Source organism: Meriones unguiculatus, chromosome 12 (genome assembly GCF_030254825.1).
Source record: "Meriones unguiculatus strain TT.TT164.6M chromosome 12, Bangor_MerUng_6.1, whole genome shotgun sequence".
NCBI classification, from domain to species: Eukaryota; Metazoa; Chordata; class Mammalia; order Rodentia; family Muridae; genus Meriones; species Meriones unguiculatus.
Window position 1 is genome coordinate 62914099 of NC_083360.1, and position 15315 is coordinate 62929413.

Here is a 15315-nt window from a genome sequence, read left to right on the forward strand (position 1 = left end):
CCAGAGTGGCATGTACTCCCTAATTAATGACGTATAAACGGTACCTCAGTTGGATTAAAAAAGAAGAAACAAGGCTTTGGAACATTTGTCTTGAGCCTTGTTCTCACACTCCCCTCCTGCAAAGTACGAGACACGGGGCTAGACAGGTATGTGGGATATACCTGTAATACTAGGCCTTGGGATATCATGGGTTCTAGGTCACCCTGGCTAAACAGCTTCAGCCATCTAAAGTGTTACAATTCTGTGATTAGTGTTCTTTATAGACTTTTAATGCCAGTGTTTATGAATTTGAACTTAACTTGTTTTTAGGCAACTACGCTGAGAATGAGGAAATTGGAAGAGAACATTGAAGCAGAAAGAGCAGCACATTTGGAATCAAAATTTAATTCTGAAATTATTCAGGTAAGATGCAAATGTATTTTTGGCATAAGTTTTCTCAGGTTGTAACAACTAGGAAAGGAAGGTATGTGCTGAGAATGATAACACACTGCTGTGACACTAATTGCATTTAGGACAAGAGTTCAATTTTAGATCCCTATTAGGGGTGATGGTGGCACACTGTAGCCTCAGGCCATGGTGTCACCACTGTCTGCTCTTAAGTTTTGTCTCGTCTGTGTCTGCATTTGTACTGCAGTGGAAGAGCACAGTGTTGCAACAGACCCAATGCCTTGTGTGAATATCAGTTGGCGTTCTGTGACTTTTAATGGAATGCACAGATGACCTAAGTTGAGAACTTTTAACTCTAAGTCCATAAGGTTTGTTTGTCTCATGCTTCTTAAGGCCATGATTGGGTGGTCCCATTTCTTTGGTTTTCTGGCGAGACACCACATCATGGGCGAGTACACACATCTCCCACTTTGTGATACAGGAAGCAAACCAAGAGAGGGTAAAACTGGTTTCCCACTGCACTTTGAGGCCACACTCTTGTTGATACCAGGGCCTTCTCTATGATTCCTTCTCCTGTGGGTCTGTAGCACTACCCAATATTGCTGTTCTACGCACTAGACTTTTGATACTTATATTCAAGATCCAAAGTGTAATATCTTGAGAAACACGAAATATTACTGTTTGATACTCTGCAGAGTAATAGTTTCCTCTGTTTTCTGTTTATTCTTGTTCCTTTTACCATTTATCCAAGCTTAGCTTTCTGTGTACTGGCTTTTGCTATCTTCAGGATGTGTGATCAGTAATATTCTGTAATATTCCACAGAGAATGTTACAGACTTTCCTTAAAGTGATAGCTAGCTATTCAACAGCTATATATCATTGTTTTGAGAGAATGCACTTTGTATATTTATTCTGCAGTTTGTCTAATCTTAAGATGTTGTATTATGGAAAATTCAGATATATGTAAAAGTGGGCAGATTATTAAAATCAACTTCCGGTGTGCCCATCACCCACCTTTAATTCTGCCTCAATTCAGTTGTGCCTTGCAGATGTCCCTTGCACTGTTCTGCTTCCAGATATTAAATGAAATCCAAGTTATCAGATCTTATAACCATAAATAATTCAGTTAGATAGAGTTGTTTGATTACAGAGCGTCCTCTTCTACAGTAAAAAAAAAAAAAAAAAGAAAAAGAAAAAAACCCTCAGGGGTGAAGAGCTCTGTTTAAGAGTTTTTCTTTTTAACTTAAAATTGCATTTATTTTTGTATATTTATGTGTGTGAGTGTGTGTGTGCCACAATGCACATGTGAGGGTTATAGATGACAACATGTCTGAGTTGATTCTATCCTTCTGCCATGCGGGTTGTGGTGACTGAACTCAGGTCCTTAGGCTGAGTGGCAAGTGCCTTTACCCTCTGAGCCATCTTACCAGCCCATTTTAAAGCTAATAATGATATTCATGTCATAATATATCTTTTCAGTTTTCAAAAACTGCTTTAACTATTTCATAAAAGAAATGTGAATGCAATAGAAGGTAAAGATAGGCTAGATGATAGTACACTCATTCATGCTTTTCATGTCTCAGTTCTTCATTCTTCTGTACTATTTTTACATCACATGCTTTAAAAAAGAGACTAAGCTTTTGTTTTCTTTTTTTAGATTTTTGTGCATTAATATTTTATTTTTGAGATTTTAATTTCATGACATTTCTTCTTTTTCTTTTCTCCCTCTAAACCCTCCCATAAATTCTTCCATGCTCTCTGAATTAATCACCTCTATTTTCATTAACTGTTATTGCATGCATATATGTATTTGTATACACACATACATTCCTGTGTATAACCTGTTGAATCCATATAATGTTGCTTGTATGTAATAGGCTGGTAGGATTTGCTGAAGGAGACAGAGGCAGGAAGACCTGGGGTTCAAAGATAGCCTGTTTATTTTACTTTTAAACAAAAACAGAAAGAAAGAAATGTTTAGATAATTCACAATCCGTTGTTGATAAAAGAGTCTATTCAATGTACGATGGAAACAAATATTTCTTAGCTTTCTCAAAATTACTTCTCTGTCTTCTGGTAGTTACGGATTCGAGACCTTGAAGGAGCTTTACAAGTAGAGAAAGCCAGCCAAGCAGAGGCTGTTGCTGATCTAGAAATGATCAAGAATGAATTCAAAGAAGTTGAAAGTGCATATGAAAGAGAAAAGCACAATGCACAAGAAAGCTTTGCAAAACTGAATTTGTGAGTATCTTATGTAAAATTCTGAATTTGTGTGAAGGTTTTATGAATGCTGTGTTTGAGTATGTAGTACTTTATATACTAATATTAAGCTGCTCTTAAACTCGGTAGAAGGCAGGAAGCAAAGGTCTTCATCAGATATATGCAGATGACCTTGAAGGTAACTATGGGGATACTTTCTTGCTCTGAAGTGTTCTAAGTAGTCCCAGAAATGCATTTATACACAGGAAATAAATACATTAATATACTCGCATTTTTATTAATATAATGGTATCTTATTGGAAGCAGTAGACAGGGAACAGGTCAGGAGCCTTCCACAGACAGCCTCTTAAAGACTCTACTGATTGAGGTATCAAAACAGAGGTTGAGATATATAGCCAACCTTTAGGTAGAATGCATGGAATCTTATGAAAGAAGGGGGAAATAGAAAGACCTTCAGGGAAGGGGCTCTAAAAGGAGACCAACAGAGCCAATAAAACTGAGCACTGGGGGGCCCTGCATAGACTGATACCCCAACCAAGGACCATGCATGGAGAGAACCTAAAACTTACCCTGCTCAGTTGTAGCCCATAGACTCAGTCACCAAATGGGGTCCCTAGTAAGGGGAGCAGGGTTTTCTCTGGCATAAACTCAGTGGCAGGCTCTCTCATCACCTCCCCCTGGGGGGCGGGGTGGAGCCTTGCCAGCCCACAGAGGAAGACAATGCAGCCAGTCCTGATGAGACCTGATAGGCTAGGGTCAGATAGAAGGACTTGAGGACCTCCCCTATCAGTGGACTAGGGGAGGGGCATGGGAAGAGAAGAGGGAGGGAGGGTGGGATTGGGAGGAGATGAGGGAGGGGGCCACAGCCAGGATACAAAATGAATAAATTGTAATAAATAATAATAATTAAAAAAAGAGAGAAAAAACTGAAAGCTTGATGAGAGAAGCCTTAGCTATACTGATCCATTTAAAACACCACTTAGTTAAATTGCAAAATATAATTTCTTCAACGGCTTTTTGAGAGATGTAGGAATTCAGATACACACACCCTGAGTTGATATGTTCTGTCATTTTAATAAGATCTAAGTGGGATCCTGGATTGTCACAGAGTACGCCTGTATTCCTGCTTGTTGAAAAATCTTATACCAATTTAGCCTCATGATCAGACAGTAGCTTATCACGCTCACACTGTGATATAAAGATGAGTCCTTGTCACTGCTGGTATGGAGAAAAGTAATTGCATTATCTCTGAACTGAGAGCATTTATGGTGGTCAGTAGATTAAAACTTTCTTCAATTTCTATTTGAGAGATGCTACAGTGGGTACCATGATTAACACGCATACTTTCTTTGATCAGTATTTCTTTTCCTCTTTTTTACTAAAGTTGGTGTCAAATAAAATCAGGGAAAAATCTGCCTTGCAAAAACAGAAACAAGAAAATACACATTACTTATAAACTAGGTCATTGACATTAGATGATCAAATATTCAAATGTTTGGCATTAATCCATCTAAAATAAAATTGGGTTTGCATAAAGCAAAATAACAACTAAAAACAGTGTCTTAAATACCTTGATTTGTAAACTACATGGGGAGATAATGCTCAGGATTTTTTTGAACTATAAAAATAATAGTAGTAGCAATAATGTTACAATTAGTGGGAAATATACATTATCACTCTGTATATGGCCACCGAATAATTTTATTTAACTGATTTAACTTCTTACAACCTGGAGCTCAGCAATTCAGCTAGAATGGCTGGCCAGTGAGCTCCAGAGATGCAGCTGTGTCTGTTCCCCCAGAGCTGGAGTTAGCAGATCTCAGCTCAGATCTTCAGGCTTGTGTGGCATGCAGGTTACTGACTGAGCTTTCTTCTCTACCTTTTTTTTTTTTTTTTTTTGTTGTTGTTGTTTTTCTAGACAGGGTTTCTCTGTGTAGCCCTAGATGTCCTGAAACCTCACTCTGTAGTCAGGATGGCCTCCAACTCACACAGATCTGCCTGCCTCTGCCTCCCAAGTGCTGGGATTAAAGGTGTGTGCCACCACCACCCAGCTCTCCTTTACCTTTTAATACCAGTTTTGCAGACATGAAAATAGTCTAAATAAAGGTGAGGACTCATAGTTCACATGTGGGTGCCAGCATCTGACTCCTGCTGATTTCACCCTTTTCTATCTGAAAAGGCTTCATCTTGAAAATTCTATGAAATGCTATAAAAAATGGAAGATTTTAATATATGTTTCAAAAAATTTCTTGATAGTAGTCATTTTAAACCATTGTCCCCCAAATAAGAGTTATACTGTTATTGTTAGCTTTACTCTTTGTGTGTGTATGTGTGTGTGTGTGTGTGTTTATTTATTTTGGCAGTGTATATCTGAATATTCCTTGCTGCCCTAGAACTAGCTACGTTGACCAGGCTAGCCTCAAACTAAATCTGCCTGCCTGTGCCTCCCACTTGCTAAGATTAAAGGTTCATGATACTACACATAATTTCTTACTCTATTTTTGTGTTGCGATAGAGTCCCACGTAGTTTTTTTCCAAGCTGATCTCAAACTTTTTATTAGTCTAGATAACCCTCAAACTTGGAATCTTCGGCTTCAGCCTCCCTAGTCACTGGGATTTCAGGTTTTCCAACTCAGGTCACTAGGCTTGTATGGCAAACACCTTACTTGCTGAGCCATCTCGCTGGCCCTTCGCTGAGTTTTCTTGCCTTTTCTAGGATCATATCCTGTATCTACTATTCTCAGGATAGTTTCATTCATTTTAATCATTGCTTGAATCTGCACATTTATTATGTTTGAATACTTTCAAATATTCAAATGTGTGCTTAAATATTAAGCAACATAGAAATATATGTGAAGAGCTTTTATGAAAAGTCTAATATATTTCTTCAGTTTTGCTTTGATGTAAGAAGTAAACCTGCAAGATGGCAGATTGGGCTCTTAGTGGTTAAAAGATTTTGAGTAGTGGTATAATAAACATCCTTGAACTGATAAATTTCTTGCCCTGGCAGAATCAAAGCCGAAGGCAGAAAATTCTCTCATGGATGCAGCAGGGGTCTCTACAGGTGGCACTTGTAAATTTCAAGATCCCTGCTCTAAGAATCTCTCACCTGTGTCACAGGTAGTTGGACTTCCAAGGAATTTTCTTTTTCCCAAGGAAATTCTTTCCTGAAGTTTTGTTGTTTATTCTGTTTTGGAGGTTGGACATTTTGCTCAGATCTTGTATTCCAGCAATACAAAATGATTCTGAGTACTTATAACCAAGTTCTTGATTTCATTTATTTATTTTTAATATATAATGACCCTGTTATAGTTTGCATAGGAAGTATCTCCAAAAAGGTTTATGTGCTGAAGGCTTAGTCTGTGGCTGGTTCTTAAGGGCTGTGACCTTAATTTAGTTGATGAGTTCATAATTTTGCATCATTATAGGGAGATGGAGGAAGTAGGTGGCTGAGGGTGTGCTTTTGAAGGGTGCAGTGTGGCTCCAGAACTTGGCGGTTTGCTTGGCCTCCTGGCTGCCTTGATGCCTGCAACTTTGCTCAACTACATTCTTGTTGCTGTGACGGTCTGTCTTACTCAGGGCCTATCAGCAAAGAGGCCAGCTTAAGATGCTCTGAAACTTATAAACCATCAATAGACATCTTTCTGATTTTTTTTATTAACAAATTCAACATTTTTATTTAGTGTGTGTATGTGTTTATGTATTTGTGCATGCATGTGTGCCACGGTAGATTTGTAGAGGTCAGAAAACATTTTACAGGAGTTGGTTTTCTCCTACATGTGGGTCCCAGGGATTTGAACTTAGACTTAAAACTTGCTTTTACCCTCTGAGTCATTTTGCTGGCAGCTCTTTTTCTGCCTTTAAAATTATTTTGTCATCGCTTTTGTCACAGTGAAAACAAGTGACTACTAGAGCCCCTTAGTCATTTTTCATTTCCATGTAATTGTGTTACAACACACGTTAATAACAATAGCACTGATAACTAGATACTTGAAGTCCTTGTGCTCACTGATGTCCCTGCAGATCTTTTCTCCTCTCTGTTGTCTCTTTTCTTGTGTACCCTGTGAAAGCTGTTTATGTGTGCTGTGAGAATATTATGTGAAGATTGAGAGTCCTGACTGCACACCTGACCTGAGTGTCTTCCTGGAGGATAGGTTTATTATTGTTGTTATTATTATTACATTTGATTTTCTTTTTGAGACAGAGTCTCTCTACAGACAGTTCCTGGCTGTCCTGGAACTTACTATGTAGACCAGAGTGGCCTTGAACTCACAGAGATTCATCTGCCTCTGCCTCCCAAGTGCTGGGTTTGAAGGCGTGCTACCACACTGGGCAAAGATGGATTTATTCTAACTCACAGCTCAGGCTAGCAAAGATGAGGTGTGAGGACATCTCTTGTCCGTGGTGGCAGAAATGGTAGGTTGCTTGGTTACATCTTAATGAGCCAGGAAGTGCTGAGTTCAGTTGGGAAATAAGCTGGGTTATAACCTTCAGAGCCCACTTCTCAGAGACTCGCTTCTTTCAGCTGGTCCTTACCTCTCAGGGTTTCTACAGCCTTCTAGAGCGGTGCCATCAGAGTGGGACTAAGTGTTCAATGCATGAACCCGTGGAGGATATTTCATATTCAAATCATAACAATGAACTACCTCATTTTCTACTTCTCGTTTTTCAGAATCTTTAAAGTTTCATTTTAATTTTAGTAAGCCTATAAAATAGTGAATTTTTTGTTTTGTGTTTACATTGGAATAATATATTTTTTTACTTGGTAGAAATCATGAGCTACATTTAAAAAAGTTTATCTATTCCTTGAAAAATTCATACATATATGTGATGCATGTTGATAATATTTTCTCTTCACTCTTCCCTCCTACTTTCTATTACATCTTCCTCCTAAATTTATATCCTCCTCTTATAATTATTTACTTATTTATTTTTTAACCCACTGAGTCCAATAGGTGATGCTCTTATGTGTTTCATGTCACCTGCTACAATACAGCCAGTAAGAAACAACACTTAAATGAGTGTTCGTAGGTGAAATTACCTCTGTAAGGAGAGGGGAGAGTCATGCTTAGTAACCACTCTGTAGTATGACTTCCAGTTTCTCTAGTAATACAGTAAGAATCTCTAGCCTTTGTACAATCTAATCTTCTGTAACCTGACCCTCAGAAGCTTCAGCTACCGGCCTCTGTCTACTAACCTAGGCCTAGAGTGTTCCAGCCTCCAAGACTTATTCCTGATAGACTCACACTTCCTCGCTCTTTCTGAACTCTTGCTGGTTGGTTCAACTCAGCTGTTCTGGTCCAAGCTCCTTTTCAAGTTGAGTGATTCAGTCTGCTTTCTCTCTCGGCATCTAGATGAATTGCTCTGCTTGTCCTCAAACTAACGCTGGCAATATGTTCTAATCTTCTGGCTCCTTCTCACTTTTTGCCTTGTTCTCTCTGCAGCCTGTCTCTGTAAAACAGTCCAGGTAAAATTACCACACACACTAGTCACACTATGCTATTTCTACCCCCCCTTCCCTCTGTGCTACTCCTAAGTAGCCTCTCTTGTCTGTGCTATTCTTATGAGAATCGGCAGTATGCTATCTTTGACTAATCTGTCAACTCTCTGTTTTGTCACTTTGTCTGCCTCTCAGTTAGATGTCACTTTCAAACATGGCTTCTTTGTTCTATAAACAAATCTTCCTTTCATTGTTTGGGATTAAAGGTACGTACTGTATTTCAGCCAGATCATACTGTAATCCAGGGTGACTCTGCATTCCAGCCAGATCACATAGACCTAGAAGGTTTTTAGATGTGGTCCCTTGCCAGAGCAGCCATGTTGTTAGGTTAAAATTCCTCTGCACTATACATGTGTGTCATTGTACTTTCTTCATATTTAACTGTTCCTTGTCTCTTTAGTGATGGCGCCTTCCTCCACTGAATGGTTCCTGTTTTCATTTTGCGTGTGCAGGCGTGCATGAACTGACTGTGCATGTGCACTTTTCAATACATTGACATCCCACAGATGAGTTTAAATGTGGCATTTGTCTTTTTTTTGTTTGTTTCTAATGTTCTCTCTTGTGAATTATATTTAAAACTATTTCGCTTTATGTGTGTTTTGAATGTATGTACATGCCTGGAGTTCTCAAGAGACTGGAAGAGTATATCAGAGCTTCAGGGACTGGAGTTGTAGACAGTGGTGTTCTGTGAGTTGAACCTGTGTCTTCTGCAAGAGCAGCAGGTGCTCTTTAATGCTGAGCCATCTCTTCAGCCCCTGAGCCACACTTTTAGTTTATAGCTCTGAGAATACGGGGTTTTAGGGTATGATGTGAAGCCCTGATGTAGCAATAGCTAATAATGAAGCCATAGAGTAAATGGTAGCAGAACTTCACCAGTAGTTAAATAATTTTGTTTTAATTAAGGAAATAAACTTGCACTTTCATGAGTAATGGGAAGGACAACTACCTAGGTTGGAATGGGAGAAGCCAAACTCTTTTTGGCTAAGTTGGCATGGCCAGCTAGATCTGGTTTTGTAGCTCCAGGGCAGTGTCTTCAGAGTTGTGAAAAAGGGTCACATGATAGATTACAGTGACCAGTGCTTAGTGGCTATGCTTTCAAAGGTCCTGAGTTCAATTCCCAGCAATGACATGTTGGCTCACAACCATCTATAATGAGATCTGGTGCTGTCTTCTGGCATGCAGGCTTACATGCAGGCAGAATAGTATATATATAATAAGTAAATAAATCTTAAAAAAAATCTTTCTGGTGCTGGAGAGATGGCTTGGTAGTCAAGAGCACTGCTGATCCTTCAAAAGACCTGGATTCAGGTCCCAGAACATACGGACTTACATACATGAACTTCAGATTTTAAAATAACCGGCACATTCTTCCATTCTTTAGTTTCTACCTTTAGATGCTTTAAAGTAGCCTCTACTGATCTTCATTATCTGCTCCTCTCACGGAGTATTCACTTGTTCATTCATATCTCTTATTCTTCTTATTCTCTTGAGTTCAGCATTCTTTTTTTCTGCACCAGTTTTTGGTAACTTGTCTTTTTTTTATAGCAATCTTATTATCTGTTTTATTTTTTTATTGTTGCCATATGGTTTGCTCATATTCTTTTCTGATGCCTAGACTAGTACTTGATGAATAAGGCAGACACACACACACACACACACACACACACACACACACACACAGATTGAGAGAGAGAGAGCGCTGCTGAATGAACAAATGAAGCAGTTCATGATTACTTCACGAATGGGATTAGCTTGTGATTTAAACAACTCTTAACACATACAACAAGTTTGTTTAATTAACCAGGCATTAGAGTTAATTTTATTTTTATTTTAGTTTATAATTTGAGACAAGGTCTCTTTTATGTAGTTTTGGCTGGTCTGGAACCTGCTATATACTGTAATCCAGGGTGACTCTGCATTCCAGCCAGATCACATAGACCTAGAAGGTTTTTAGATGTGGTCCCTTGCCAGAGCAGCCATGTTGTTAGGTTAAAATTCCTCTGCACTATACATGTGTATCATGTTAGTTCAGCCTGGCCTTGAACTAACAGAGATCCCCCTGCCTCTGTCTCCCAAGTGCAGGGAACAAAGGCATGTACTATCTTGCCTGGCTGTTTTTGATTTAACGTAATATTTGTAGTTTTTGTTTTTGTGTGTCCATGTCCGTGTGAGTGTATGACATGTGCACGTAGAGGAGGTCAGAGAGTTATGGATGGTTATGAGCTACCTGATATCAGATCCTCTGGGAAAGCAGCAAGCACTCTTCATGCTGAGCCTCTAGGTTTTTTAAAGTCTCATAGACCTGGAATTCTGTTGTATTGTGTTTTTTTTCTAAGGTGTCCCTCTGGGGCCTTCCTGTCTCCTCCATCTAGCTATTCAAATTTCCTGTATGTACCTACCTTAGGACCTGTCTTTAACAGCCTCCTTGAAATTCCTGTGGCTTCTCTTCCACTGTGAGCCCCTTGTTTTCTAATCTCTTGCTTCTCATCATTTATTTTTTCTGTACTATAAAGAAGCTTTTTAGAGAACTTATATATAAGGGGCATTTGCAGGCACATTCTGAAAATGACTCTTGGTCTTCAGCTCCTTTTCATAGCTAGCTGGCTATTCAATAAGTTTAAGCGCTGAGCAAGTATGAGGTCATTTGATTCTTGATCTTTTGTTTGTGTTCTATGGTTTCCTGTGGAAACTCATAGTGTGTGCACCTGAAGCCAGAGGCAAATGGTCTTTTACTTTATAATGTGTGTTTCTAGAGTCTTACTTTGTAATACATGATGAAATAATAATATATATGACTTCTGTGCTCTGTGGACACTCCTTTTGAGCCAGTATTCCGAAATCTCCCAACACTAGGCCTGCTATGAGTTGTTTTAGTGTGGAACTTTTACCATCTATATATTAGGACTGTTGGATTTACTTTCTGATTTACATATCTTTTCTTTTTTGCTTAATTTTAAATTTTTATTACTTTTAATTTTAATTTTATTTATTTTATACTGCAGTTTCCTCTCCTCTCCTCCTAACCCTTTGCCCCTCCTACTCCCCCATCCACTCTTCTTCCATTTCTCTTCAGAAAAGGGCCAGTCTCAATAGATATCATCATCCAGCCATGGCCTATCAAGTTGCAGAAAACTAGGCACCTCCTCTCCTGTTAAGGCTAGAGAAGGCAACCCAGTAAGGGGAAAGGGTCTGAAAGTCAGAGATAGCTCCTGCTCCCACTGTTAGGAGTCCCACAAGAACTGTAACATATATGCAGAGGGCCTAGGTAAGTCCCTTGTGGCTCCCTGGTTGTTGGTTCAGTCTCTGTGAGCCCCTATGGTTCACAGTCTAGTTGATTCTGTGGGTTTTCTTGTAGTGTCGTTGGCTCCTACAATCCTTCCTCCTCTTCCACAGGATTCCCTAAGCTGTGTGGCTCTGTATCTGATGACAATTGGGCTAGGTACCGATCTATGAGCATAGCAGAATATTACTAGAAATAATTTCATTGACTTCTTTTTTTTTTTTTTTTTGGTCAGTTGTATCGGTTCTACCCTAGGTCTCTGGGCTATCTAGCCTTTGGTTTCTGGTCTTCTAGGCAGTGTCATGGGTGGGGTAGCACTCATGGCAAGGATCTTAACTTGGACCAGTCATTGGCTGGCCATTCCCACAATTTATGCTCCATTTTTATGTAGCATAAGGTTATTGTGTAATTCAAACACTGATTTCTGTATCCCCCATATCTGGTTGCAATCCTTGTTCTTAGAATCTCCTGTTTCAATGTTCGTATAAACACTGCTCTCTAATTGTCCCCTCATATACCAATAAAGCTGCTTACAGCCAGTTGCTGAGCAGGGCTGGACTTCATGCTAGCCAGGGGAGGAGAAACTAGAAGAAGAAATTGGGGGATTCAGTCACTGGAGAGATTTAGGAAACATCATGAGAGAGGAACTGGATCAGGAAAGCTACAAAGTGCAAGTATTTCTGAGATGTATGATGGGAGGAAACCAAATTAGCTTAGAGGGTTAAGAATAGAGTATTATCTTCTCAGTTATTGTGTTGTGAAGCTTATTATTAAACAAATATAAGAGTCTCAATTATTTGTGTGATAGCTGGGTTAAGAGAAACTAAGAGAAACAAACACAGTTTTGTAAAAATAGCTTCAACATTTTGGCACCCAACATGGGGCTGAACTTATGTAGAATGTAAAACTACAGAACAGTTTCTTAATTTTGTTCATTAAGAAAATAACCACAGTTTTAAAGGCAGGAGCTCACAGCTTACTGATTAGATAACCCCCACCCCCAGCAGCAAGGCCTCCTGTCCATACAAAAAATAAAACAAAAACAAAACAAAGCCCAAAAAACTGATACAAACTCCAGAGGGACAGTTCTTTTTTTAGGAAACCCTTGCTAAGAAAGAAAGAGTGGCTTTTTAACACAAGCAAGTTTTTTTTTAATTAAATTTTTATTTTTTATATTAATTATAGTGTATTTACTTTGTATTCCAGCTGTAACCCCCTCCTTCATTCCCTTCCAACCCCCCACCCCCAACTTCTCTCATTCCCCTCTCCAAGTCTACTGATAGGGCAGGTCCTCTTCCCCTTCCATCTGACCCTAGCTTATCATGTCTCATCAGGACCAAAGACTATTCATGGATATAAGCTAGAACCCCTGCTCATATGTAGCCCATGGCAGCTCATTATCCAAGTGGGTTTCCTAGAAAAAAGAACAGGGACTGTCTCTGACATGAACTCAGTGGCTGGCTCTTTGATCACCTCCCCCTGATGGGGGGGGAGGGGCAGCCTTGCCAGACCACAGAGGAGGACAATGAAGCCAGTCCTGACAAGCAAGTTTCTTAAGACTTCCTAGTGAAAAAGCTAAATCCCTTTGAGAAGGAGCTCTTGTTGGCCTGACTCATGTAGGCCAGAGGAATAAACATTTTGTTTTCTGTGTTTTTTTTTTTTTTGTTATAGCAACCCTCCTTGAGTTGGAGTTTTTGTTCTAGTATCCTCAGTAGGGCTGGGTTAGTGGAAAGATATTGTTTAAATTTGGCTTTGTCATGGAATATCTGTTTTCTCCATTGATAGTGATTGAAAATTTTGCTGGATATAGTAGTCTGAGCTGGCATCTGTGGTTTCTTAGGGTCTGCATGATATCTGCCCAGGCCCTTCTGGCTTTTAAAGTCTCTGTTGTGAAGTCCGGTGTTACTCTCATAGGTCTGCTTTTGTATGTTATTTGGCCCTAATCCCTTGCAGCTTTTAATATTTTTCTTTGTTCTGTATATTTAGTGGTTTAAATAATTAATTACTTAATTAATTAGAATTAATTCATTCTGTATCCCCTCTACAGCCCCTTCCTTCATCTCCTCCAAGTCCCAGCTACCCTCCCTCTTCTCTCCCTATGCTCCCCTGATAGGGGAGGACCTCCTGCCCTTCTATCTGACCCTAGCCTATCAGGTCTCATGAAGGCTGGATGCATCATCTTTCTCTGTGGCCTGGCAAGGCTTTACCCCAAAGAGGGAGGTGTTGAAAGATCTGGCCACTGAGTTCATGTCAGAGACAGCCCCTACTCCCTTTACTAGGGAACTCACTTGGAAACTGAGCAGCCTATGGGCTTCCTTTGAACAGGGTTTCTTCCTCTCCATGCATGGTCCTTGGTTCGAGTATCAGTCATGCAGGATACCTAGGCCCAGGTATTTTGGCTCTGTTGTTTTCCTTGTGGAGTTCTTGTCCTGTCCAGGTCTTTCTAGCTCCCTCTTCTTCCATGAGGATTCTGGCACTCTGCCCAAAGTTTGGCTATGAGTCTTAGTATCTCTTCCATACCATGGTGGGTAGAGTCTTTCAGAGGTCCTCTGTGGAAGGCTTCTGTCCTGTTCCTTGTTTTCTCCTACTTCTTATGTCTATCCTGTTTGCCCTTCTGAATGAGGATTAAGCATCTTCCCTCGGGTTCTTCTTGTTGTTTAACTTCTTTAGGACTGTGGATTTTAGTATGTTCATCCTATATTTTACGGATAATATTAGTGGTTTGATTATATGGTGGGAGAATTTTCTTTTTTTGTTCAATCTGTTTGGAGTTCTATAAGCTTCTATGTTTATAGGCATCTCTTTCCTTAGGTTAGGGAAATTTCCTTTTATGATTTTGTTGATATTTTCTGGGTCTTTGAGCTAGGAATTTTTCCTTCTTTTATTCCTATTATTCTTAGGTTTGGTCTTTTCATAGTGTCCCAAATTTCCTAGATTTTTTTGTGTTAGAAAGTTTTTATATTTAGCGTTTTCTTTGATTGATGTATCAATGTCTTTTATCTTATCTTCTGTGCCTGAGATTCTCTCTTCCATCTCTTGCATTCTGTTGGTGATGCTTGTGTCTGTAGTTCCTGTTCTCTTTCCTAGGTTTTTGATCTCCATGATTTCTTCAATTGTGTTTTCTTTATTGCTTCTATTTCCAATTTTAGGTCTTGACAGTTTTATTAATTTACTTCTCCTATTTGCTTTTATTTTTCTATATTTATTTAAGGGATTTATTAATTTCCTGTACTGGTTTGATTGTATTATTTTAATTTCTTTGAAAGATTTATTAATTTTCTTTAAAGGCCTCTAGAATCTTCATCAAATCACATTTAATGTCTTTTTTGCTGTTGAGGTGTGTTAGGATATCTAGGGCTTGTAGTAGTAGGAGGATGTCTGGGTTCTTATTGTGCCATATTGCCCTCGATTTTGTTGAGTGTGTTTTTACGCTGGCCTTTACCCAAATGGTTGCCCCTGGTGTTGGCTGGCCTGGTGGCCCCTGATGGCAGTAGGCCTCTGGGATTGCCTTTTGAGCTGGTAGTCCCTGATGGCTGCAGGCCTCTGTTGCTCTGTGATGGCTGACTGCCTCTGGTAGTCCCTGCTGGCTGCCGATCTCTGGGATTTCAAGTAGAGCTGGGGCCTTGGAAGTGTTGTGTGGAGGGGACAGGGCAGCCCTCACTGCTCCACATATTTTTTCTTTACTTTGATCCATGTTCATTGTTCTGCTCTACTTTCCAAGAGATTTAGGTGTTATAAGTGTAGTCTTCTATACACATTTATTAGATTTAGAAATTAGATTTGTTTCAAAAGACAATATGCAACACTTGTTCACATTGCACCCTGAGGGAAAAATATCTATTTGGAGATTGGGCAAGTGTCATTGAAAAATTAGGTTTTTTTTTTTTTCCATTTAGCCTGAGTGCAGTGCTGATTTTGTCATAGAATC

General features: G+C 39.4%; 1 protein-coding gene across 1 annotated transcript in view; it reads left to right on the forward strand.

Annotated features, from left to right (window-relative positions):
* Positions 1-15315, forward strand: part of Ccdc171 (coiled-coil domain containing 171) — a 324843-nt gene that overhangs the window by 54440 nt on the left and 255088 nt on the right. Inside the window, exons 8-9 of the mRNA XM_060365796.1 lie at positions 310-402; positions 2468-2628. Coding sequence (XP_060221779.1) covers positions 310-402; positions 2468-2628 — 254 coding nt within the window. The remainder of the gene's footprint in view (positions 1-309; positions 403-2467; positions 2629-15315) is intronic.